Below are 24,547 nucleotides of genomic sequence, written 5' to 3'. Positions count from 1 at the left end.
TTCGCCTGTGGTCTGGGCAAGTTGGATGGTGCCTTTGGGGGTTGGGGGCCATGCAGCCCAAGGCCTCTACGAGCTCTGGTCACAGCTGCTCACTACCAGACTTTGGGGGCCTGGGGCTTTAGAGAGTCGTTTCCCCTGGCAGCTCAGATGGTAAAGAATCTGCCTGAAATGCGGGAGACCTGCGTTCAATCCCGGGGTCAGGCAGACTCCCTGGAGAAGGGAATGGCAACCCTCTCCAGTATTCTTGCCTGGAGAATCCCATGCACAGAGGAGCCTAGTGGGCTACAATCCATGGGGTCTACAGTCCATGGGGTCACAAAGGGTGGGACATGACTGAGTGGTCATACTTCTAAGGAAAGCCTCAGTGGTTGATGGCCCCGGCATCTGGGACCTTGAGTTTAAATCCTGGTTGCTTGGATTGGGAGGTGGGCACGATCTGAGCCTCCTTTTGTTTTCTGGGAGTGAGCTGAACCTGGGGAGCTGACCCTCAGGCAGGTGTTGCCAACCTGGAGGTGCAGGCTGTGGCCGGGAGCCCCTGGAGCCGAGGCAGTTCTGGATAAAAATTCAAGCCTAGGGCAGCTCGTTTGTGCTCATCTGCCTGTTGGAGTGGGTGGCCCCGGGAGGGTTTCTGCTGGGCCTGCCCCTACGTGACTAATTACGTCCAGAAGTAGGGGCCAGGCGCTCCTCCCTGATTGGAGACCTGAAATGAATCAGTGCTTCCGCACTGGCCTGGCAGTCCCTTCCTGGGTGACCTCCCAGGGGTTGTGTCCCTCCAGGGTGAGCCAGGTGTGCAGCCACCTGGAAACTCCATCTGGGCAGGGATACAGACGCGCCCAGGTGGGACACAGGAGACGGGGTGCTGATGGGGAGGCGCTGGGGAAGGGAGCGTGAATTCACCGGTGGAGAGAGGGGAGGGGTCTGTGTATACAAGGAAGCCGCTGAGCGGGCACGTACGTGTGTGTGTGTGTGTGTGTGTGTGTGTGTGGTGTGTGTGGTGTGTGGTGTGTGTGTGTGAAAGAGAGAGAGAAAAGCGGTGTGGGCAGCCAGCCAGGGCTCCCCTCCCAGGGGGCTGGCTCTTGGCTTTTCTCCGGCCACCCTCATTCCCTGGTCTCTGGGTCAGGACACGGCTTTTCTCCAGCCACCCTCATTCCCTAGTCTCTGGGTCAGGACTCGGCAGCCCGGCCCGGCCTTGCCCACCTCCTCAGTGTGTCCCGGAGGCTTGGTGACGGTGGCCAGAGCGGGTGTCTGGCCAGCGCTGGCCCCACCCAGGGGCCTGGTCGCAGCGGCCCCAGAGCTGGTGCAGTGCTCTGTCGAGATGGTCCAGCAGGTCACCGGGTTCTGGGCAGGAGCCCAGCCTCCGCTTTACCCACCACCCGCCCTCCACCTGCTCCTGGAGTCTGCCTAGCCCCCGTGAGCACCAGCTCCCAGAGCTTCCAATCCTCCCTGAGCGCTTCACCAGCCGGGTGGCTCTGCGCTGCCTGTGAAGGTCTCCGAGCCCCAGTTTCTGCCTCTGAAAGGTGGGAATGGCATCCTGAGGAATAAGAGGCTGATAGGGGGAAGCACTCAATAGCCACACCGTGTTTGCTCCTGCCCTGCTCCCGACCAGCCTGGATGTTCCCAATGCCATGGGCCGGGGCGCAGAGGCCCTGTGCCCCATGCCGCTGACTCCTGGCTGGGCCTGCAGCGCCAACGGCTGTGGTGGCGCCGGTGGTTAGAGACCCCGCCTGCCCGCGCAGGAGACGTAAGAGACACAGGTTCCACCCCCTGGTCGGGAAGACCCCTGGAGGAGGGCATGGCAACCCACTCCAGTGTTCCTGCAGGAGAATCCCATGGACAGGGGCCTGGCAGGCCACAGTCCATCGGGTAACAAAGAGCCAGACACAAGTAAGGGGACTTAGCATGCATGTGAGGAAGCATCGCTTTGAGATCCCTCACTGGGGCAAACACTCACGGTCCCCCGCGGAATGTTGACGTCACTGGGAGTCCTGAGACTTCCAGTCCAGCCCCTTCTCTGCAGATTCAGAGACCGAGGGGCGGGCCTGCCCCCAGGCACCCAGGGAGCCTCCTCCTCCAGAGTCTCTGTGCTGCTCCCAGCTTCCCTCCCTCCCTTCCTGGTCTCCATTTACTGAAGTTCCAGCTCCTTCTTGGGACGGTGAATTTCCACTCTGGTCTCCTCTGGGAGAAGAGCCAGTCCAGATTGCTTTCCTTCTCTTTGTTATCCGAGAGAAAGGGGAAAAAATTCTTGATTTTCTTCCTTTTTTAAAAAAATGTACCCCAACCTAGTCACTAAGCAAACATTGCTTTGAAAAAAAACAAACTCCTGAGCGGAGGACATTTCACCTCTTTTCACTGCGTTTCCTCCACGGTCCCTGCCCCGAGGCTTGGAAATGGCCTTGGGCTCTGCCTGGCTGCCTGCCTGCCCTCTGGAGACGCGGGGCTGCCTGACTCCTGAGCCCGTTAGAGTCACTGCCCCCATCCGGCCGGGCTGCTGCCTCAAGGTGAGGGAGGGAGGCAGGCGGGGCCACGCCTCACCTTCCGCATCCCAGGCGGGAGCTCCGAGCGTGAAGTGAGGCCTGGAATCCGGGGTTCCAGGGCCCGGGAGCTTGGTTCTGAGCCTCATGGAGCTGGCCTCAAGTCTCACCTGTTACTCGCCAGCTGCGTGTCACTGGGAAAGTTGCTTTCTGAAAGTTCTTTCTTAATCAGTGAAACGGGGATGATAGATCGGTAACACGGGGATAATTCTGTGAGGTGCACGTAAATCAGCGCTTATTCGGTGCTGTATCCTCCTGGCGCGTGTTGGCTGCTCCAGACGTATTTGCTGCTTCTGGGTCCTGGTCTGAATGTGATGTTAGGGAAACTCACAGGGGTCTGCCTCTGAGGAGTCAGCAGCCCTGGGTCTGATCCATCTCCTTGACCGTCCTACAGAGGATCACAGCTGGGCGGGCTGGGCCTGTGTTACGTGGATGCCTGGGGCCGCCGGGGGGCGTCCGGTGACCTGGGCAGGGCCGCTGGGTCCATCTCTGGCCTTGAGGCCCGAGGACTTCCCGGTCCCTTCACCTGGAGGGGGGGTGTTGCCTGCTGGAGGCGGCCAGGCTGACGGGGAAGCAGAGTTGAGGGCATTGATGCCGCTGTGCTGTGCCAAGGCCCCTGGGGCGATTTCAGGGTGGTCCCCGCCCCAGTCCAGGGGTGAGATGGCTGACTGCGTCCACCCTTCACAGTGCCCGGCGGGCTGCGGCCGCCTTCTCTCTGCACAGCGGGCCGTGCTGGCAGATGGCAGCGGAGCGGCAGCAGCAGCTGATGACGACGGTAGTGACGGTGGTGACGGTGTTCACTGCGTACCCGGCGCCAAGCTCAAGGCCCAGTCCCATTTGCGTCTCCCCTCTCTCGGAAGTGGCCAGCTTGTCACCCATTCACACGTGGGGAGAGCTGGGCTCTGCCCCCCGGGAGTCAGACAGACCTGGGCTGCAGATGGATTGTGCCCGTCCACTCACTGGGGCTTCTCCGAGCAGAGGCCAGTGTTCGACCATCACGCTGCCCGCAAGGGCGCACTGGCGACTCCGGGTCCTCGCTCAGGACCCCAGACCTTGGTTCTTGCCGGGGGATGTGGCCGGCTCTACATGGACAACCCCCTTCTGTGTGTGTTTACTGGGGGTTAAGAACTCTGCTTCCTGTGAGAGCTGACTTGACCTCTCTGAGCTCTTGGGAGAGTAGTTTTAAGCTGTCACTGGAATGACGCATAGACCCCATCTGGGAAGCCAGGCAGAGTGGCCTCGACTCTGCCTGTGTGCTTCTGTGCGGGGCCCTTCCCTTGAGACGGACGCAGTCGGGCAGCCCCTCCCCTCTGGCCCACACGGGGTCCTGTGATGGTCGAGGGTGGGGTCTCTCCTGCACGGTGGCTTCGCAGTAGGGGTGGAGGTATTTTGCTTGCTGCTTGGTCCTCACGGCTTGGCGCGGAGCCAGTCCAGGGCCGGGGCTGAAGGCATCCCCGTGGAATGAACGAAGGTTCCGATGGGCAGAGGGGCAGGTAGGGTCTGCAGGGCGATTCTCAATGTCTGTGAAAAGGAGACCGAACTGCGGAGGCAGAATCTCTGAACCAGCGGGGCGAGGACGGGCCAGCGGGAAGGCAGGCCTCCAGCGGAGGCGCCGGCCCGGCCGGTGCCGTGGCGTCAGCTGCCTCCCAGAGCGCTCTGAGCTGCGTGTCTGCCGTGCGCCATCTCACCTCCCGGTGGCGCAGCCCCAGGCAGTGGGGCCACTCCTTGTGCCCATTTTGCAGATCAGAGCTGAGGCTTAGAGCACGGAAGCAGTTTGCCCGAGATGTCGCTGGTCAGTAGCGGGGCTGGAGCCGTCTGACTGCAGAGCCATCCGTAGTGGAGCTTGTGGGGTCGGCCTTTCTGGTGCACTTTGAACCCTGTGAACTCAGGGGTTGCTGGCTTCCTGTTTTCCTGGATGCAGGCTGCCTCTCACCCCCGAGCCCTCTGGATTTGTTTGCTTTTCTTGCCGGGTTTCACTGCCATCCCCACGGCCCCCCGTGGCCTTGGCATTTCCTGTTGGCTCCGGCCTGGCTACAGGGACTCTTAGTGGCTCCCAGGGGCCCTGTCCTGCCCCTTCCTGGCTTATCCAGACAAGATGGATGGTGTTGCCCACGGGCTGGCATCACCTGGGTGGGCCCAGCGGGATCACGAGGATTCCCGTGGGGGGGGCGGGGCAGGGTCAGAGAGGGATCGAAAGATGCTGCGCCTTGGCTTTGAAGGCGAGGAGAGGCCACGAGGCTGGGCTGCTCCAGAGGCCAGAAGGAGACAGGGAGCAGATTCCCCCTAGAAGCCCCCAAGGAGCCGGCCCCGCCAGCACCTTGCTTCTGCCAGTGAAACGCTCTGTGGGCGCCTGACCTCTGCGGCAGCAAGATAATGCATCGGTGTTGTGTGAAGTCGCTAAGTTTGCGGTCATTTGTCACGGCCGCAGTAGGAGACCAGCGCAGCAGCCCTGGGAGGAGGGGCTGATCGTGGGTCCCCTTGTGCAGCCCCAGAGAGGCGCCTGCACGGCTCCGAGGAGCTCGAGCGGCTGGTGGTGGCGTTGGGTTCACAGCCAGGGGGTGGGGGGCGGGCAGGGGCTCTGTCTGTTCCTCCTCTGGAGCCCCCTGCCCACCCAAGTCAGCTCTTCAGCTCTGTCCTCCACCCCTCCAGCCTGCATCTCTGTACTGAGTGCCTGCCGCGTGCCAGGCACTGTGGTGACTAAGGCGGATAGGGCTGCCCCCTGGGGGCTGATGGGCGGTGCCTGGGTGCATTTATCACCTCTGGAGCCGCGTAATAATGGCCTGCACGTCTTCTGCACGTATTACTCACCAGGCCCTGTTCTAAGAGACTCGCCCCCCTCCATTAATCCTAAAGACACTCTGGTGGGGGCTCTGTCGTCCCCGTTTTATAGGCGCAGAGAACACACATCATCAGCCTGAGGTCACGGAGCCGGGAGGAGGCAGAGCCTGGGTGGCACCCCTTCAGCTTCCAGACCCTTCCAGCGTGGAGCTCTTCGCTCCCGCAGGGATCGGGTTTTGATCCCACCCACCCTCCACATCCCGCGACCCGGTCATGTCTGATCTGCCTAAGCTTCCGTGTGGTCCCTGTGAAGTGGAGGCTGGATGAGACGTGAGGACCAGACGCTGTCAGCGAGCTGCTCACCTCACTCAGTGTCTCCGAAGGGTGCGGGTGTGTCCGGGGCGGCTCCAGGCCACCGAGGGACCCTGCGCCGGCCAACATCCAGTGTTCCCTGGGATGATTGCCCTCTCCCTTTCTTTCTGTTAATCTCTGTTTTTGGTGATAGTCGTGCATATTTATTATAGAAAAGTTGAGAAGTACAGAAAATGGCACACTAAGAGCAACCCTGAATGCTGCCACTGTGTTCCTGCTCAGCTTCTTTGCTTTGTCTATAAAGCGCGCGCACACACGCACACGCACACGCACACACACGCACACACACACACACGCACGCACACACACGTTTTATGGGCCCACGGTTTTATTGCGCGTGCTGGTTCCCGGCTCACCTTTTGATCTAATTACAGAGGGTGAGCGTTTTCCCACGGGGAGCTGTCTTTAGCACCCCACAAGGCGCTTGGCTTGCTAGGGGAGCTCTGTCTCTCCAGGGTGTGATCTCAGAGTGGACGTCAGGGAGGGTGTGGGTGCCCCCTTGGGCAGAGGCTGGGTCTGCGCAGAGAGACCAGGGTTGAGTGTTGAGGAGGTTCCCCGGGGGTCTTGGTGCTCACCCCCAGTGAGGGCTGTCTTATAGACACCACGTCGGGGGCCCCTCCTCCGACTTCCCTGGGGGTTCTGCGCCGCTCTGCTCATTCCGTAAGTGGATGTGTGATCATGGGGGGGGGTGGCACGGGACAGAGGGGCCCAGGACCCTTCCGTACGTGAGGGGTGGCCGGGCTGCAGTGTGAAGAGATGAGCGCACGCAGGGGCCCCGTGACCGGCGGGGGTGGAGGCGGGGCCCCGTGACCGGAGGGGGTGGAGGCGGGGTGGGGAGAGGGCAGCGGTGTGCTGGGTGTGGGGGCTGGTCCTCGCCGGATCCTCTGCTGAAGTTTTACAGGCCTTCTTCACCTTCTTCTTCTTGGAACCCTAAAAGGGAGTACTGCCGCCCCATTTCACAGATGTGGAAACCGAGGCGCAGACTGGGGCTAAGGGCTGGACGTGTGTTATCACTCAACCCTCACGGCAGGAAGCAGCTGTTCACCGTCTCGCGCGGCAGCTCCGGGACATGAAGCCACTGTCCTGGTCTGCAGCCATGCGGCGGAGCTGCAGTCTTATCCAGGGCTGATGGCTCTGGAACGTGTGTCTCTTCCCCCTTAAGTCTGTAATTCCCCAGTTCTCAACCTTGTCGGCACATCGGAGCAGCAGGGAGCTTTAAATATACGGATCCCTGGGCCCCTCTGGACCAACAGGACAGAATCTCGGAGGCGGGGCCCCGAGTCTGCATCTCAGAGGAGCTTCCCAGGGGACTGCAGTGAGCGCTCTAGGAGCCTTCTGCCCAGGTGATTTCCAGGGGCCTCCTGGCTTTAATGTGCTACACGGACGAGAAAATGGCCCGGGCTGACATCTGGCAGCAGGCTTCACCCGGGCCAGCTGGGTTTGCCTTTCTTCTGTGTCTCTTGGATTTCGGGACCGTGGGAGTGGTGCTGCTGGAGGGGCGTTTCTCCAGGGGGTGATGCTGGGAGTCGGGTGTCTGGCAAGCCCCGCCGCCCCAGCCCTCCCTGCCGTTCGCTGCAGACTGGGTTTGCTCGAGGCCTTACAAGGCTCATGTTATTCTGGTCGTTTCAATCCCCAAGGGTGGAATTCTTTCCTTTTTCATATTTTTCATACCTTGTCCTGAAAAGGGCTTCCCTGATAGCTCAGTTGGTAAAGAATCTGCCTGCAGTGCAGGAGACTGCAGTTTGATGCCTGTGTCGGGAAGATCCCCTGGAGAAGGGAAAGGCTCCCCACTCCAGTATTCCTGGGCTTCCCTTGCGGCTCAGCTAGTAAAGAATCTGCCCACAATGTGGGAGACCTGGGTTCGATCCCTGGGTTGGAAAGATCCCCTGGAGAAGGGAAAGGCTCCCCACTCCAGTATTCTGGCCTGGAGAGAAAAAGGCATCAGGAATAGTGTGTGTGTGTTTGTGTGTGTGTGTGTGCCCAGCCAGCCAGGATCCTCAGATCGTACTGATCTTGGGGGTCTTCTCCCTGACAACTCACTCTGTGTAGCCTCTGGGAAGGGACCCTGGGAATCTGCTGAGCAACTGGGTCCACCAACAGGGAGGCTGGGGTCACTGCCATTCTCGGAGTGGGGCTTCCTGCCTTTGAAATAGGCTGGGAGGGACTTTCCTGTGGTCCAGTGGGTAAGCCTGGTTAATGCAGGGGGCCTGGGTTCCATCCCTGGTCAGGGAACTAGAGCCCCATGCCACAACTAAAGATCTTCAATGCCCGGTGCCCCAATTAAGACCTGGTGCAGCCAGATAGATTTTAAAAATAATAAATAAATGCATAAAATAGGCTGGGGGGGCAGGGGCATCCGTCATCACTGAGTGTCCCCTGAGCGAAGGGGCTGACGGAACGGGGTGGCCAGGACAAAGCAGGTCCCTGCTGTCACAGGACACTCACTCCCCTCATCCTGGGCTTGTCCCCGGAGAGAGAGGAGGTGGGCTCAGAAGGTGCCTTGAGCTCCGCGGTATCCTCCTAAGTCTGAACACCACCATCAGGGGCCTGGGAGACGGCTCTTACCCGTCCCGCCTCCTCCTTTCTGCCCAGCCCTCCTCCTCGGTTCCTCTCTGTGGACTTGGCTCCTCTCCTTGGCCTGCAGGTGACAGTGGCCTCACCTTGTAAGACGGTGTCATCTTAGTAGCTGGCCTTTCTGCACCTGCAAGCCGAGAGGCATTAGACGTGCAGGAAGCTCAGATAAGGGCGAGATAATTGGCCTCTTATTGCTTCTTTATGGCTCTTTCATTATCTGAAACCTTTGGGGAGGCCCCAGGAGCAGTGTTTGCCCGCAGGGAGAATTAGATTTTCCTGCCAGGCAGCAGCGGGGAAGGGTGGCCCTGGGTGGGCGCAGGGTGGGTGGGGCATGGCCGTGGCAGGCAGCCAGAAGGGCCAGGGCAGGTGGAGGCCCCCCGCCTCATCTCCTGCCATGCCCACTTGCTTCCCTCGCCTGGGGGGGAGTGTCTTCCCTCCCCCCGCCTGGTGTGGGGGCAGCAGAGCTGGGGTCCAGGACAAGACTTTGCAGGTAAATGGCAGCTCTGGCGCTTGCTGGTCAGGTGATCTGGGGCAAGCTAACTGCCTATTCTGAACCTCACTTTTCTCACCTGTGAGACGGTCGCAGTAGGACACGCACTTGTCCTCAGGCATTCTGCAGAGCCCTGGGTGCAGAGGAGATACTCCAGCGTGCAGGGCAGGGGGGTGGTGTGTAGCCAAGCCTGGGAAGGCCTGTCCAGCCACGGGCACCGACCTCTTCCCTCCTTAGGGGCTCCTGGTCTCTCTGCTTCCCTGGGACAGTCAGGGTGGGTGTGAAGGTGACTGTCAGAGCCCCGCTTCTCCACCCAGGAAGCCAGGACTGGTGGCTTGGCAGCTGCTCAACAGAAGCCCGAGTCCAGACCAGCATCTCCAGTCGAGCCAGTGCTCAGACCTACGCTGTCCTGTTCAGGGGCTACTAATCACATGTAGCTATTTAAATTACTTAAAATGAAACGAGATGAAAAAATAAGTTCACTGTGTTTTGGTAATGTGCAAAACAGAGGCTCATATTTCCAACCCCACCGTGGCTTTTAGTATGTCATAAAATATTTCCAGATCCATTCTAAAGCTGTCTGCCTTCACCCACAAATGCCCACATCCGTTCTCGACGTCACCTTTGGAAATTACCCAGGGCCTTCTCTGTGTCCTGTAGTGGAGACGCCTTGGTGCTGGGTGTTACGATTTCTCCAGGACGAAGACTTGAACTTGTGTCTCTGACTCTATCTACGCTGAGTGCTCTTTCTCTCTTTCTGAAACAATGGGTGGGAGAGTAGTCAAGCAGACTCAGTGGCCTCGTGACAGTGAAGCTGCGCCGTCGGTGAAGGCCTGGTGGGAAGAACGCAGACTCTGCGGGCGGACAGCCCAGGCTGCAGGTCCCAGCTCCCTCGGATGAGCCGCGTGAAGCCATTAAGACATCAAGAGGCTCAGTTTCCCACCTTAGAGTGAGGACCACGCTGCCTGCCTCACATGCATTCCTGCGAAACGAGAGGTGCAGCCATCGGTGATGCACAGCAAGCAGCGCCTAGCGTGAGCTTCCAGGTCGCTCGTCGTCATGGTTACCACTCAGCACAAACTGTTTTTTAAACTTCTTATTCTGCGTCGGGGTAGAGCCCGTTAACGATGCTGCCATAGTTTCGGGTGAGCAGTGAAGGGACCCGCTCACACGTAAGTTCGTTCTCCAAGTCCGTGAGTCTTTCTGTCAAAACAAACTCTCAGGCCAAACTCTCGTGTTGGGTTCAGCTGGAGTGGTTTGGTTCCGTCTGAGCTTATCCGAGTGGCTGGACGCAGCGCTGTGAGGCCGTCTCCAGGTTAAGAAGGCGGTGACTCAGGACGGCTGTTAGGGACCAGGGCTCAGGTGGCTCCCTCCAGACCAGCCCTGGTCCATCTTGGCCTTGACTTCCTGCTGACAGAAAGCGTTACCCCAGGGCTGACACGTGCCCCTCACCCCCCGGGCTACTGCTCACTTCTGGCAGCAAAACTGGAGTTGAGATGCTTCTCCCATAGTGCCGGAGCTTAGGCCCGTGCCGTCCTGCTCGAGGGCCGCTAGCCACATGTGGCCACTTAAAGTTAACTAAAGTGAAATAAACGAACAGTTAAGCTCCCTCGCCACACGAGTTCCACAAGTCGCTTTCCACGTGCTCCGCAGCCACGAGTGGCTCCCTGGCCAGCAGAGACGCGGCATGTTCCGTCGTCACAGCCGTCTGCACTGTCACCTGAGACGCAGTCCTGAGGGCCCAGCTTCGAGACCCAGCAAGCTGGCGCCACCGTCCGGCTCTGCCACTCAGGGGCCCTGTGCTCCTGGGCAGGCTCCTCTGCCGACCCCTGCAGAGCAGGAAGGATGCCAGGATCTGCCGAGAGTCACTGGGAAGACGAGGCCAAGGGCGGCCAGCGGGAGGGGTTCCACACCTGCCTCTCCCCCTCCCCCTCCCGCCTCTCCCCCTCCCCCTCCCACCTCTCCCCCTCCCCCTCCCCCTCCCGCCTCTCCCCCTCCTCCCCTCCCCCTCCTACTCCTACCTTCTGGGTGGCAGATGTGGCTTTTTTTTTTTTGAGCATGGGCTTTATTTTATTATTATAAAATATCTTATTTACTTTTGGCTGTGTCAGGTCCTAACTGTGGCCCACAGGCTGTTTTTTGTGGCACAGGTCTCTCTCTAGTTGGGGTGGGTGGGCTTGGTGGTGGTGGCCTGTGGGCTTAGTGGCTCCTCGGCATGAGGGATCTTAGTTCCCCGACCAAGGATCGAACCTGTGTGCCCTGCACTGGACGGTGGGTGCTTAATCCACTGAGCCACCAGGGAAGCCCCCTGAGCTTGGGCTTTTAAACAACCCAGGCAAACCCTGTCCACCTTGGGGTGGTTTCAGGTTTGCGGAGACGCTGCGAAGCAGGCAGAGCTGCAGATACCCCCTCCCCCGCCTCCCCCATGGCTGACGTCCCCCACGACCACGGGCTACACGTCAGAACCAAGAAACCGGCGGCGGCCCCTCACCCCTGCCCGGACTTGTGGCTGCACCGGAGCCTCACCCGTCCCTCTGCCCGCGCCGCTTGTCTGTCCCAGGACCACCAGGGCTCACGCGGCCTTCCGCCGCCGTTCACCCTGCTCTGCTCTGTGACACTTTTGTTTTTCACGATCTTGAGAGAGTTGAGGCATAAGGGGCAGGTGTTTTACAGAGATGCCCCCAGCCGGGGTTTGTTTGGTGTTTTTCTCACGATTCGCCTGGGGTCATGGGCTGGGGGCCGAGCCCCGCGGGCTGAGCACCCTGTCGTGTCATCTCCGGGGACGCGAGGCCTGTGCGGTGTCCCTGGGGGTGCTCAGCTGACCACTCGCTCACGCTGGACTCCGCTCTTCCCCACTGCGTTCCCTTGGCTTCTTTGCTCCAGGAAGCGCATCTCTGGTCCAGCCCATGCTCAAGCGTGTGTGGGGATGAAGCCCCGCTCTCTGTGTGCAGTCTTTTGAAACTTTGCAGGTCCTTGTCATTCAGATGCATCCCCACCCCCAGTCATAGCCTCCGTTTTGTATGTGGAGACTGGGGACAGGGAGATTCTCCCTGGGTCTGCCCTGGATGAGGAGAGTCAGGGCACCCTGGCCAGGAGCACATCTGATCCTTTGTCAGTTATCACCGTGAATACATTTGACCTTTATGCTCTTGTAAAGCAGCAGTCAGCTTTGCAATGCCTTCTAAAGGTGAGGACGCCAGGAGGGGAAGGGGCTTGTCCGTGTCCGACCCAGCCCTGGCCTCCCCAGCCTTTCTGACTCCCGGCCTTGGGGGTGAGTGGCCCTGTCACCTGGTGAGGAGCTGCCCGAGGCTTCGAGGAGCCAGCTGTCCCGCCCTCCTGGCTCACGGCCCTGTTTCTCGGCCCGCAGGAGGCCAGCCGCCGTGAGCAATGGGGACGCCATGGACGCAGCTTTCTCCGAGGCCCAGCGCTTCAGCTGGAGGCGGAAGAGTTCCCGTCGCAGTAAGTGCCTCTCCCCACCCTGCCCCCCAGGTCTCAGCCCCAGGAGGCTGGTGCCAGGAGAGGCCCCCTTCTCTAGGCCGAGGGAGCTGATGTGGGCTCACGCTCCCTGAGGGGCTGTCCTCGCTACGTGGCCTTGGTGGCAGCTGAGGGAGACGGGCCACTGCCCACCCATGAGACTCGCCCCTTTTGCCACCCTGGAACCACGTTCCCAGAGTAGATCACACACCCAGCTGTCCATCTGTCCCCCTCCCCCACAAGCTCCTGCAGGTCGATCTGGGCAGCGGGTGTTCCCCAGTGCCCAAGACGAGGGGGTCCCTCTGATAGCAGTACCAGACACATGGGTGGGCGCTTACTGTGCAGAGGGCAGGTGCCAGGAGGAGGGTGGGAGCTGAGAGAGCCCACGAGGCCTGAGGCAGAGTGCAGAGAAGCAGGCGCCAGGGCCAGAGTGTCCAGGTCGAGGGCAAGGGGAAGCCTGGCACCGGGGGAGCAGTGAGCCATGGTGTGGTGGAGGGGAGAGGCTGGGGGTGAGCAGGGCCCGGTGAGGCTGCCATCTCCCCAGGTCCTCCCAGGGTGCGTGGGGAAGGCCTTGGAGGCCCTGCTTCCTGAAGGTGTCAGGGAGACAGCCATGTGGCCACGTCTGCATTTCAGCCGCATCACTGATACTCTGGGAGAAGGTAGTGGGCTGGAGGCTGTCCCAGGGAGGCAGGTGACATCTGGAGCTAGGGACCTGGAGAGAGGTGGGCAGGTCTGAGGGCCACTTGGGAGGCAGAATCTGTGTTGGTGGGGAGGGGGCGGTGAGGGTCCTACAGGGCTTTGGGGGCCCTGCGACCACAGGAGGCAACACAGAGGGAGGAACTTCAGAGTCCATCTGGCCCTCTGTCCCTGGAAGGCCTGCGGGGTGAGGACAGGCTCCCCGCAGGGGTGGGGGCTGGTTTTCCAAAGCCTGTCTCTGCAGGGCTGCATGTCCCTAAAGAGGGCAGAGACTGGGCACACAATTTTAGGGGGCAAGACCTCTGTAAATATTCTGTTTCGGGAGCTGCTAACATGGGCAGGGTGTGTGCTCTGCCCTGCTCATAGTCTACCCAGCAAAGTGTTAGGGGAATAGCATGCTCATTTGCTGATTTTTTTTTAACCAGTCAGGACCCCACTGGCTGAGTTTTGGGGGACTGTCCTTAACCCCACTCTCCAAATCCCATCATCCCCTGCTCCCTGCCATCCCGTGTATTCAGGGTGGCTGCCTTGCCCTCCCCCACCGCTGGGTACCAGGTGACTCCTTTGGGGCAGTCCTGGGGGCCTGGGCGGCTGAAGAGGCTTCCGGGGCCGGCCCGGGGCTGGGTCTGCTTAAGGCTCTCTGCAGGTGCCATCAGCCAGGTGCGCAGGCCTGCTGAAGCAGGCGGGGCTTCCGCGGCCTCTGGGAGGGCTCCTTGGAGGCCTGGGGGCGGGAAGAGGCAGCTGTCCCAGTCTTCCGAGAGCAGTGGCCGGCGGGGGCTCCCCAGGGGCCGGGCTGCAGGCTGCTGGCCCGTCCGGGCCGCGGGGACGCGGGCAGGCGGAGCGAGCTGCCGGCTGGTGCAGTCCTGATGTCAGTCTGGCGGCCGCCTCCCGCCGGGCGCCACAACCTCATTCGTGCTCCCTCCCTGTCCTTCTCTCGCAGTCGAGCGGTTTACTTTCCCCGCCCTGGAAGAAGATGTGATTTACGACGACGTCCCCTGCGAGAACCTGGACTCCCAGCAGCCGGGTAAAGCCTCTTCTCTCTGGACAGAGTCGGGGACGGAGCGGGGAGGCGGGGCCTGGCGAGGGTCTCCTCTTCCACTTCCTCCCCGGCCCCACCCGGCGCACGGCCCCTCCTCCCTGTTTTTAAAAGCTGCTGCAGTCAAACCGGGAAAGTGGGAGACGGCTGCGGGCTGGCCGGCCTGGGGCGGGGCTAGGGCTGCATGGACGGGGCTAGGGCTTCATGGACGGGGTTGGGGCTGCGTGGGCGGAGCTAGGGCCTCAGGGGGCGGGGTTATGACTTCAAGAGGAGGGGTTAGGGCCAAGGGGGCGGGGTTAGGGCTCCATGGGGCGGTATAGAGCTTCCAGGGTAATATTGGGGCTTCAAGGGGCGGAGTTCGGGCTTCTCTGGCCGGGGGTTGCTGGGCTGTGGATACCCGACTGTGTCCGATTCTTTCCTAAGTCGTGTCCGACTCTTTTGCAACCCTTATAGACTGTAGCCGTCAGGCTCTTTTGTCCAGATTTTCTAGGACAGATTTTCCACTGGAATGGGTTGCCCTTCCTTCTCCGGGGGATTTTCCAGACCCAAGGATCGAACCCGTGGCTCCTGCCATATTTCCAGCATTACAGGCAGATTCTTTGAGCCACTGGGTTCTGTGGATCCCCAGGCAAGTCATTCACTTCTCCGGGCCTCCATTCCTCCTGAATATGGCTTAATAGTTCAGACATCCCAGGTCTATTGGAAATGACAGATTGTTAAAGCTGAATGCAGCAGGGAAGGCCTGGGAAAGCCTGGGCCCTGCTCTGGAGACAGGCCCCTGGTGGGCTGGGAAGGCAGGGAGATTGTGGCCACAGGGTGCGCAGGGCAGAGGAGGGTGAGTCCTGCTGGCACAGGCCTGCATGCTCATCCGGCTCGAGGGAGGACTATCCAGGGAGGAGGGGTGTTTAACATCCATTCACCATGAGAGCGTCTTTGCTCGAACACGCCGCCGGCTCTTCATGGTTTATCTCATGTAATTTGGTCTGAAACTTTGACTTAGGCCGTGTGTGTCTGTGTGTGCCTGCGTGCGTGCTCAGTCACTCTTTGAGACCTTATGGATTGTAAGCCGCCAGCTCCTCTGTCTGTGAATTTTCCAGCCAGGAATACTGGAGGGAGTTGCTCTTTCTTACTCCAGGGGATCTTCCTGACTCAGGGCTCGAACCCACAGCTCTTGCATCTCCTTCACTGGCAGGTGGATTCTTTGCCGCTGCACCGCCTGGCAAGCCCCCTGACTTAGGGCATCACTTCCTGTTCTCCAGTGGAGGGAGTGACGGAGGCAGGGCTGGGATTTGAGCCTGGGGCATTCGGACTCCAAGTCCAGTGTCTGTGCCTTCACTCCAGAGGATTTGGATGGCGTTTTGTGACAGATGAAGCACAGTTGCTCCCCCTCTTCAATCACCCTGAGAGATTGGTTGGGTAGGGCCTGTGGCTCCAGTTGACAGTCACATCAGAGAGGGTTAAGCCACCAGCCCCAGATCACAGAGCCAGAATTCGAGTAGACATCTGTTTGGTCCTGCTTTTTCTACGACATGATTCTGCCTGTCTTCAGCGGCTCCCCGTCTCAAGCCCCTGCATTCGAGGAGCTCCTAGTCTGATGGGGCAACCGTAACCTTGCTGGGGCAGCGTATGGTCCAGCAGGAGAGCCACAGAGGCAACAGGACAAGGCCTAGGGTCCCCGGAGGCACACTCCCGACGCCCGTCCCAGCACCCGGGAGGCTGGGCCTGTGACCCACGCATCCACTTAGCAAGCTCATCCCTGGAGGAGCCCGGAACCCTTTCCTGCTTGTAGCTCTCTCGGATCTGGAAGAGTGGGAAAGGATGGCTATAGGAAGGTCCCAGAGCTGGGAGAGCTGAGTGGCCTGAGGCCACTATTTGGCCCCCTTTGGGCTGTTCTCCCTCCTGAATCCAATCAAGCCAGCCATTACTTGGTCACAGTCTGCTGGGCACCCCTGTGTGGGGATATGGCAAGTCCTGCAATTTACTCTGAGATGGGCAGGAGCAGGTGGCCTAGAGCCAGCTCCAAGCCTGCAAACTCAGGACTGGGGTCCCTGCCCTGGGACACCCGCTCTCCCTCAAGGCTGTGGCCGGCCCTCAGCAGGTGCACCCCACAAGCAATGCTCTTACTGTGGGCGTCATACCTGCCGAGGCCCAGCACTGACCTGTGTGGCCTGTGGGCTCAGTGGGCCCTCCACGGGGAGGGTGTCCACTGGGGTGCGGACCACACAGGCCAGGGGACACGCAGCCCTGGGTTCTTAGTGCTGCCATTGATTTGGGCGCAGGGTTCTGTGCTTTGGGCGTCGGCTTCTTCACATGAAATCAGAATATCCTCTTGACCTTGTAGGGCTTCGGGAAGGGTGGCACCACAGAACTTCTGCCTAACCTCTCGGGCCCCATTCGATGCATCTGTAGAACTGGGCAGTACTAGCTTCCTCCTGGGGTTGTCGTGAGGATACCACAAGGGGGTTGGTGTGGAGCCCTGAGCGGGTGGCGGTAAGTGCTTTGAAACGGAGGCCGTGATCTTGAGCGTTAGTGAAGCCCGAGGCACCGGCTGGGGCTGGAGGTGGGGAAGCAGACCTCTGTGAGGCCCCTGAAGACTCAGAGACTTGGTGACTGTGTCTCCACTGGAGATAGTGTTTCTCAGTGAGCCTGGGGATCGTGAGCGTGGCCTCTGTGGAAGGCAGCGTGGTGGGTGGGTGGAGCCCCCTTCCCGCTCACTGCCTGACTTGGGGCTCCATTGATCTCATTTGTCTGATAGAAAGAGGTGGTAGTTCCCGGCCCCAAGGGCCACTGGGAGGACCTGGCATGTAGTTGTAGGTGGCCAGGGCCAGAAGGAGGGCAGGTGGGTGCCTCGTGGTTCCTGCTCCGGGCCGCCCCAGGAACCGAGCTCTGCCCCTTGGCTCCTGGGTCGTGGAGCTTCTGCTGCAGTAACGGGACAGTCACCCCAGGAAAGGCCACAGCCTGGTCTCCAGCCGCTAGACTCCCTGGAGACATTGGGCACTATTATCTTTTGCCGAAAAAATAGCTCTGTGCTCCCTCCTGATCCTGGGACCAGAGTCTCCAGCCTAGCCCGGTGTGTCTGTTCTGCTCTTTGGCTGAGAGTCTCTCCAGAGCCCTCACCCCCAGCTGCCCTGTGTGGGGGAGGTGGAGGCTTGGGGTCAGTGCGGAGACACTCAAGCCCACCCAGAGCCCCCATGAGTCAGGACCAGCTGCTCTTTGCTGGGTGCCTGCCGCGTGCCAGGCTCTTGGCTAAGGGCTTTTCATCCCTGTTTTTATTTCCTTCACCTTTCAGCTTATTATTATCCCCATTTTGCAGAGACAGCTCTGAAAACCAAAGTTCTCAGCCCTTCAGTATGTGCGGTTTCTGAGCAGATTTTTTTCTTTTTTTAATTTTAAACCCATTCCAGTGCTTTCTTCTGAGCTGACAGCAAGCATTCTCACCTTCGTGCAGTTTTGGGAGTCTGGCCTCACTTCTGCGTGGCCTGTGGTTTAGCTATTCTCCAGGCAACAGCCCAGGACGTGAACCCCGTCAGTGAAGTGGAGGCTAGGCTGAGGCCCTGCGTTCTGGGCCCAGGAAAGTGGATTTCCCTTCTTGGAAGCAGCATCTCAAACCCGAGTTCACAGGGGCCACAGAGGGCCCTGATGGCGCCTGTCCCTCCAGGCCAAAGGACTCCGAGGTCTCTGTCCCCCAGTTTCCCGTGAGTCGGTGGAAGAGGGAACACTCCTGGATGATGGGCCAGGTGCGCCCCCTACTGGACCTTCATGGAGCCTCACGGGGAACTCAGATCTGGGGCGAGGGACCCCAGTCATTCAATGGTCCAGACCATCTTCACTGCCCGTGTCCCTCCCCCCAAGGGTGCTGGAGCCAGAGTTGAGGGCCTGAGTCAGAACTGGGTCCTAGGTCTTCTCTTTTCCACTAAAAAAATGCCAAAGAGGCCCAGGATGAGCACTTAGATCCTGGAAAGGTGATGCCAATAGTGGGAAGAAATTTGTTTTTTTTAACTTTCATTTTCTACTGGAGCAGAGCTGATTAACAATGTTGCGTTAGTTTCAGGTGTGAAGCAAAGTGGTTCAGTTACACACGCCTGTGTACCTGTTCTTGACCACTTTCTGTTCCCATTTAGCTTATTAGAAAGTGTGGAGCAGAGCTGTCTGTGCCATAGCGCTTCCCAGGTGACTCAGCGGTAAAGAATCTGTCTGCAGTACAGGAGACGCGGGTTCCATCGCTGGGTTGGGAAGACCCCTGGAGAAGGAAAAGGCTACCCACTCCACTTTTCTTGCCTGGGAAATCCCATGGACAGAGGAGCCTGGCGGGCTACATAGTCCTCGGGGTCTCAAAGAGTCGGACGCGACTCAGGGATGGAACGCGGACGTCTCTGCTGTGCAGTAGATCCGTGTTGGTCACCTATTTTAAATGTAGCCATGCGTACACGTTCCAGACTCCCAGCCTGTCTCTCCCGCCAGGAGGACGCTGTGGGGCCTGCTGTGTGCCAGGCGCATTTCCTGTGGTCTCTGCATTTTTCACGCCTTCTCACTCTGCGGGGTGGATGTTGTGTTCTCCTTGCCCCCCGCTTATGGACCAGGAAGCAGAGCTAGAGGTCCACCCTGACTGCCCCCACCCCGCTGCCTGCATGCCCTCCCCGCCCCCAAGTTCAGAAACTGGGCCTGCTGGGCTTGGCCTCAGGACCTCCGCTCACCAGCCTCGTCTTTTGGCCAGCAGAGGCGGAGAGGAACCAGCCCTACGAGGATGTGCACCAGGACAGGGCGCCCCGGGAGCCGGAGGACCTAGGCTGGAGCTCCAGCGAGTTCGAGAGCTACAGCGAGGACTCAGGCGAGGAGGCCAAGCCAGAGGCAGAGCCCACCAAGCACCGAGTGTCCTTCCAGCCCAAGGTGAAGGGAGGGGGCATCCGCGGGTGGTGAGGGCCAAGGCTGAGACTCGTAGCTGAGCCTCAGTGACTCCCAGGAAGGTGTTGAGGGGAGAGAGCAGTGGCGCGGGCATCCTGCGACAGGAAACGACCCACCCACCCGTATTGCTGGCTGGCCACAGCGGCCGAACTGAGAATGGGCGTGGCCAGTGCCTGTGCTGAGAATGGGCGTGGCCAGCGCCTGCGGCAGACCCCGCAACTGATAAGGATGCTCACGAGCTCAGAGTCCTCCTCATCGCTGCGCTTGGGCAGCCTGACTGATGGATGAGAGCTGACACGTGCATAGTGGAGAAGAGCCGCCTGCCAGTGCAGGAGACACGAGAGACGCGGGTTCCACCCCTGGGTCGGGAAGATCCCCTGGAGAAGGGCATGGCAACCCACTCCAGTGTTCTTGCCTGGAGAATCCCAGGGACAGAGGAGCCTGGCGGGCTACGGTCCATGGGGTCGCACAGAGTTGGACATGGCTGAAGCGAGTTAGCACGCACGTGGATCAATTCAACTCTGCTTCTCAGATCAGTCCTAGACCCCATAGCCCTCTGCCCTGGGGAGGTGACCCAGCGGGCTAAGACAGCCACCAGGGGACTTCTTTTCCAAAGCCTTTCAAAGTGCCAGCCATGAGCTGGTAGCTTCTGGTGTTTCCTCCTGGAACATAGTTCATTCTGCTGACCTCACGGAAGCAGCCACGCAAGCCAAGAGGGTGGACTGCCTGGCTCCTCCGCTCTTGTGACAGCCGTGCCCGCCCGATCTGTTCTGCACTGCTGCTGTGTGGTCCCCAGGCCGTGTCTGACTCTGTGTGACCCCATGGACTGGCTGTAGCCTGCCAGGCTCCTCTGCTCTGTAGGAGCCACTGAAAGGCAGCCTGCATCCATGCTGAGATTTGGGATTTAATGGGAGCCACTTCGCTGAGACAGGCCTGCCTGACTGGAGGTGACTGGGTCCCTCGCAGGTTCCTTTTCGGAAAAGACTGGGGCAGGCAAGTGGGCTGAGGTGTTAGCGAGTCCTGGCCACAGGGAGGGCAGCGACCAGGCAGGGTCCTCAGGCCTGGGCTGGATTATGAGCGGCGTCCAACTCCATGTTCCAGAGTGCCTCCCGCCCCTTTCCCAGTTTGGGGATGCCCTGGGGGAGAGGGGTGCAGGCCAGAGCAGCACCCACACCTAGGAGTCTTCAGACAGACTTTACTCAGATGAAGAGGGTGCCCCCGTCCTCGGGAAGCCAGGGCCTGAGCAGGGGTCCCCTGGGCCGCGGTTTCCTCAGACAGACTTTACTGAGATGAAGAGGGCGCCCCCATCCTCGGGAAGCCAGGGCCTGAGCAGGGGTCCCCTGGGCTTCGGTCTCCTCAGACAGATTTTACTCAGATGAAGAGGGCGCCCCAGTCCTCGGGAAGCCGGGCCTGAGCCGGGGTCCCCTGGGCCGCGGTCTCCTCAGACAGACTTTACTCAGATGAAGAGGGCGCCCCCGTCCTCGGGAAGCCAGGGCCTGAGCAGGGGTCCCCTGGGCCTCGGTCTCCTCAGACAGACTTTATTCAGATGAAGAGGGCGCCCCCGTCCTCAGGAAGCCAGGCCTGAGCAGGGGTCCCCTGGGCCCCGATCTCCTCAGACAGACTTTACTGAGATGAAGAGAGCGCCCCAGTCCTCGGGAAGCCAGGCCTGAGCAGGGGTCCCCTGGGCCTCGGTCTCCTCAGACAGACTTTACTCAGATGAGGAGGGCGCCCCCGTCCTCGGGAAGCCAGGCCTGAGCAGGAGTCCCCTGGGCTCCGGTCTCCTCTTGGCCGGTCCCTACGGCAGAGCCACAGAAAGCGGCCTTGCCCTCTTGCAAGTTCAATCACCAGAGAAGGCGCCAGAGAAGTCGAGCATCTCTGGCACCTCTTAGGGTGTGGGTGGGGCCTGGGGGCAGGAAGACCTGACCCAGGCTCCAGGAATCCGTGTGCTCTAGAGGAGATCCAAGTCCAAATGGTTTGTCAAAAATGAAGGAAAACAGGCCTTTTTGTGAACATGAAACAGGCCTTTTTGTGAACGCGGCTCCCCGCGTTCCTCTGGCTGCCTGCCCGACGCAGGTCGGATTGGATGGGCCTGATCACAGGAGGCTTCCAAGGGAGGCGGCTGGGAGCCGGGGGGCAGGAGCCGGAGGAGAGAGGGGTCCCTGGTGGGAGGAATGGCCCAGGCGAGAGCTGGGGAACGGGCCCCTTCCTGCTTCTGCCCTTGCAAGGTGTGAAGCCATGCGCCCCCAGGGGAGCCTCCTGAGAGGAGGGTGGGCCCTGTGTGCCCAGTACAGCTGTGGAGAGTGCGGGCAGGTGGGACTCCAGGCCTGGGCCAGCCCTTGTCCTCAGCCTCTGGCTGTCCCTCCGAGTCCCCCGTGGCCGTGTTCCTGGCCCCCTGCCTTCTTGCTGGGGATCAAGGGGAAGCGTCAGGCCATCTTTGTGCAGGAGGCTAGGGATGTAGAGTTTGGCCTCTCCCATGGGCATCGGGATCACGGGGGCAGGTGGCTGAACTTGCAGACGCTGGGTCCTCACTCCCAGCTCCAGGGCTGGATGGGGCCTGGCCACCTGCTTTTTAACAGTCCTGGGTCCCCAGAGGTGGCCGGGGGCCCACAGAGCGCTCTGAGAAATGCTGGGAGAGCCCTCAGCTTGGCCTGGCCCCAGGTGGGCCCTGGGGGCCTGCCTGTGGACCCTTGTCCCGCACACCCTCCAGCTCTTCCTCAGCACAGATGGCAGGGCAGCATTCTTGCAATTTCTCACCGCGAGGCCTTCTTCCCTCGCCTTGGGCCCGGCCCACCTGCTCCCTGAAGAGCAGGTCCCTGCGGGTGGTGGAGGGCTTTTCCTCTAACAGCCACCTCTGCCCAAGAGACCCCCAAGCCCCTCCTGAGCTGCGGGGGCGCGTCTGCCCCCACACCTCACGCGGCAGCCGCTGCGTGTCTCCAGGGCCCTCTGCTTGCCTGCGTGCTGTGCGCTCTGGGGCCTCGGGCAGCAGAGTTGGGCTGTGTTGAGTCCTGCCCTCGGGGCCTGGCGGGCCTGGCACCCTGTGCAGCTGTGAAAGGGCCAGGGCAGCCCCCACTGCAGGGGTCTGGCCAGGCCAGCCCTCGCCGGGCGGACTGTTGCCAAAGAGAATGACTGAGGGTCTGCAGCATGACTCCCAGAAGCCCCTGACCAGACCTAAGCGGAAGCCTGCTCGCGGTTCGCGAGGGCCACGGTCAGCAGGAGGTGCCTTTTCCAGCTGTGAAATGAGCTGCACTGCACGCTTTTCTGACTGGGACTTCTTCATAATTAAGGTGGCCGTGGTCTGGCCGTCAGAAGCCTGGGCCGCAGAGTGTGCTGGGGGCTCAGCTGGTCGACTCCCATCTGGCTGCTGCAATTGACCTAGTCCTTCTGACCCTCGGGGTCAGAGAGGCGGAGGTCCAGGGCCTTCGTGACTGTGTCGCGTCAATCTTTTTTGCAGATAAAACAGGACTCCAGTTTTTTTGGAGTCTGAGTAACTCTCGGGACTTTCCCTGGCCCGCTACTTCTTTGCATATCAATAGCGAACCTTCGCCCAGTGTGGTTCAGCTTACGGAGCAGTTTCATTTATTGCTCCTGAGACCTCAGAGTGGTCGGTATCATTTGCTTTAAGAGTCTCATTAAAAAAAAAAGAGTCTCATTTTGTTAGGATCAGAGAACCTAAGCTACAGAAGCTCAGAGAGGTTAAATGATGTGGTGAAGGCCACGCAGCCCGTAAGTGGTAGAAGCCCAACTCAGCATCACATTGGGTTGGAAAGAAAATACCGTGTCCATTCATTCATCCATCCGTCCATCCGTCCATCCAACTGTCCATCCATTCAACAAATATTGGGCACTTAGTTTTTGAAAGACCGTCCAATAATACCAGCTTCCATTCTTTTGAACACTCACTAAGCTCTAGGTTCTGTCTGCTTTGTCCGTTTAACCTTCTTAATGATACTATGAGCTGGTTCCTATGGCCGCTTTACCTGTGAGGAAGCTGTCACTCAGCAAGGCAGAGACTCTGCAGCTGTTAAGCGGGAGCAGATTTGAAAGCAGCCTCCCTGCCTCTCGCTCGGGCTTTGGGTCCCTCTGCTTTCCTCTAAGTTCCAGTCTTGCTCTTCTCTGCACTTTGCCAAATACCACCCTTGCTCCTGCAGTTCACGCATCTGAGTGGCTGTCTGTTCGCGCATCTCTGTCCATCTCCCCAGGTAGTACGAAACCAGTCAGCCCCCTGTCCTTCCATCCAGTCGCCCGCCCCCCTGCCCCGAGCTGCTCCTCCCTGTGTCCGTCCACCCTTCCTCTAAGTGACCAGCCAGTTCGTCCTAGCCCGTAAGAACGCGGAAACCAAATGTGCACATCCCTTCCCAACCTCACGCCCAGTGACGTCACATCGGCAGCCTGAAACTGTCCATGGCGCGCGTGTTTGCACCGTGGAAATACGACAAAGCAGGGCGCTTTTCCTGGAGACCCACTGGTTGACTGTTCACCAGCAAAGCACTGCTTCCGTCCACTCACTAATCCATCCACGTTTTTATTCATTTATGAGTGTCCGTCCGTCCCTCTACCCGTTTGCCCAGCTGTAGAATCATCCATTCATCTGTGGGCCTGTCCATCCACCATCTGTCTGTCGCCCACCCAGCCAGCCACCTACCACCCTTCCATCTCAGAAACTCACCAAGAGCTTCCTATGTCAGGAGCCCCACGCTGGGCCCCCCGGATGGGGAGATGACGGAGACACAGCCCCTGTCCTCTGAGCGCTGGGAAGGGGCCTGGGCTGTCCGCCCCTGCCGCCCCCAGCTCCTGAGCCCCGACCCCCAGCTGGCTGGCATGTCAGGCTGGACGCTGCTGGAGCTGACCCCGGCAGCAGCCCACTGGACCCAGGCCCCCGTCCCGCTGCCGCCAGCTGTCTCTCCGCGGCCTCACCCGAGTCTCCTTTCTCCTGTCCCTGTGTCTGCTCTGCTGCCTGCCCCACCCCTCACCTGCTCCTTCTGCTTGGCCGCCCGGGGCTCCAGCTTTCTCCAGACCTGACTAGGCTAAAGGAGAGATGCGTCAGGACTAAGAGAGACATCCTGGCTCTCCGAGTCGGGGGCAGAGACATGCAGGAGCTGAAGCACAAGTGTGACTGTAAGGTACCGTCTGCCTGTCCCTCCTAGTCCTGGGGCGCCGGGGCCGCAGAGGGTGGGATGCCTCGAGCCCCGGGCCCTGTTGGCGCCTCGCACCCGTTGCCTTGGCTGACGCTGCCGGCTGGCTTGCTCCTGTCCACGTCCTCGCCTTTCTTTCTCTCCACCCTTCAGTGACCCCTTATCCATCTATGGGAATTCCTGGGTGGGCTCTCAAACTTCAGCGCCCGCAGAATCCCCTGGGTGCTTTGAAAAACACACATTCCTAAGCTCCACCCACGAAGAGCCTGGTTCTGCCAGTCCAGGCCGAGGCCCGGGAATCTGCAGATGGGATGACTCTGGCTAGGTGGGTCTGGGTTACACCTTGAAAAGTGTGACTGTTGGTGATGTTTAACATTCCTCTCCCTCTGAGCCATTCAGAGAGCTCCGGGGTTAGGAGGCCAGAGCGAGAAGCCTCAGCGCTGCTTCTCAGCTGGGACTCCTGCCTCAGCGTGAGGGGGATGCTGCTGACAGCGGTGGATTCTATTCACTGAGCAGCTACTGTGCGCCGTAGGCCCTGCAGGCCTGGATCTGAGTCCCAGTC

The 24,547-nt window shown here is 60.2% G+C and overlaps 1 protein-coding gene and 1 long non-coding RNA gene across 11 annotated transcripts in view; one reads left to right on the top strand and one right to left on the bottom strand.

Annotated features, from left to right (window-relative positions):
- ARHGEF10L (Rho guanine nucleotide exchange factor 10 like) overlaps window positions 1-24,547 on the top strand; it is a 161,873-nt gene that overhangs the window by 58,457 nt on the left and 78,869 nt on the right. For 5 of the 10 annotated variants that reach the window (XM_069575144.1, XM_069575140.1, XM_069575143.1 and 2 more), the window contains exons 5-7: window positions 12,113-12,204; window positions 13,856-13,939; window positions 18,666-18,838. In XM_069575144.1, the coding sequence (XP_069431245.1) occupies window positions 12,113-12,204; window positions 13,856-13,939; window positions 18,666-18,838 (349 nt within the window). The remainder of the gene's footprint in view (window positions 1-12,112; window positions 12,205-13,855; window positions 13,940-18,665; window positions 18,839-24,547) is intronic. The other 5 variants (XM_069575146.1, XM_069575145.1, XM_069575142.1 and 2 more) reach the window with 1 other exon arrangement.
- Window positions 5,992-9,402, bottom strand: LOC138433088 (uncharacterized). Its single transcript, XR_011254140.1, has 2 exons — window positions 8,825-9,402; window positions 5,992-8,382 (listed from the first exon to the last, which is right to left on the bottom strand). It is a non-coding gene; the product is annotated as an uncharacterized lncRNA (long non-coding RNA).

This window comes from Ovis canadensis, chromosome 2 (genome assembly GCF_042477335.2).
Source record: "Ovis canadensis isolate MfBH-ARS-UI-01 breed Bighorn chromosome 2, ARS-UI_OviCan_v2, whole genome shotgun sequence".
Lineage (NCBI taxonomy): Eukaryota > Metazoa > Chordata > Mammalia > Artiodactyla > Bovidae > Ovis > Ovis canadensis.
Note: the sequence above shows the minus strand (reverse complement) of the source record. Positions and strands in the feature narration are given on the sequence as shown.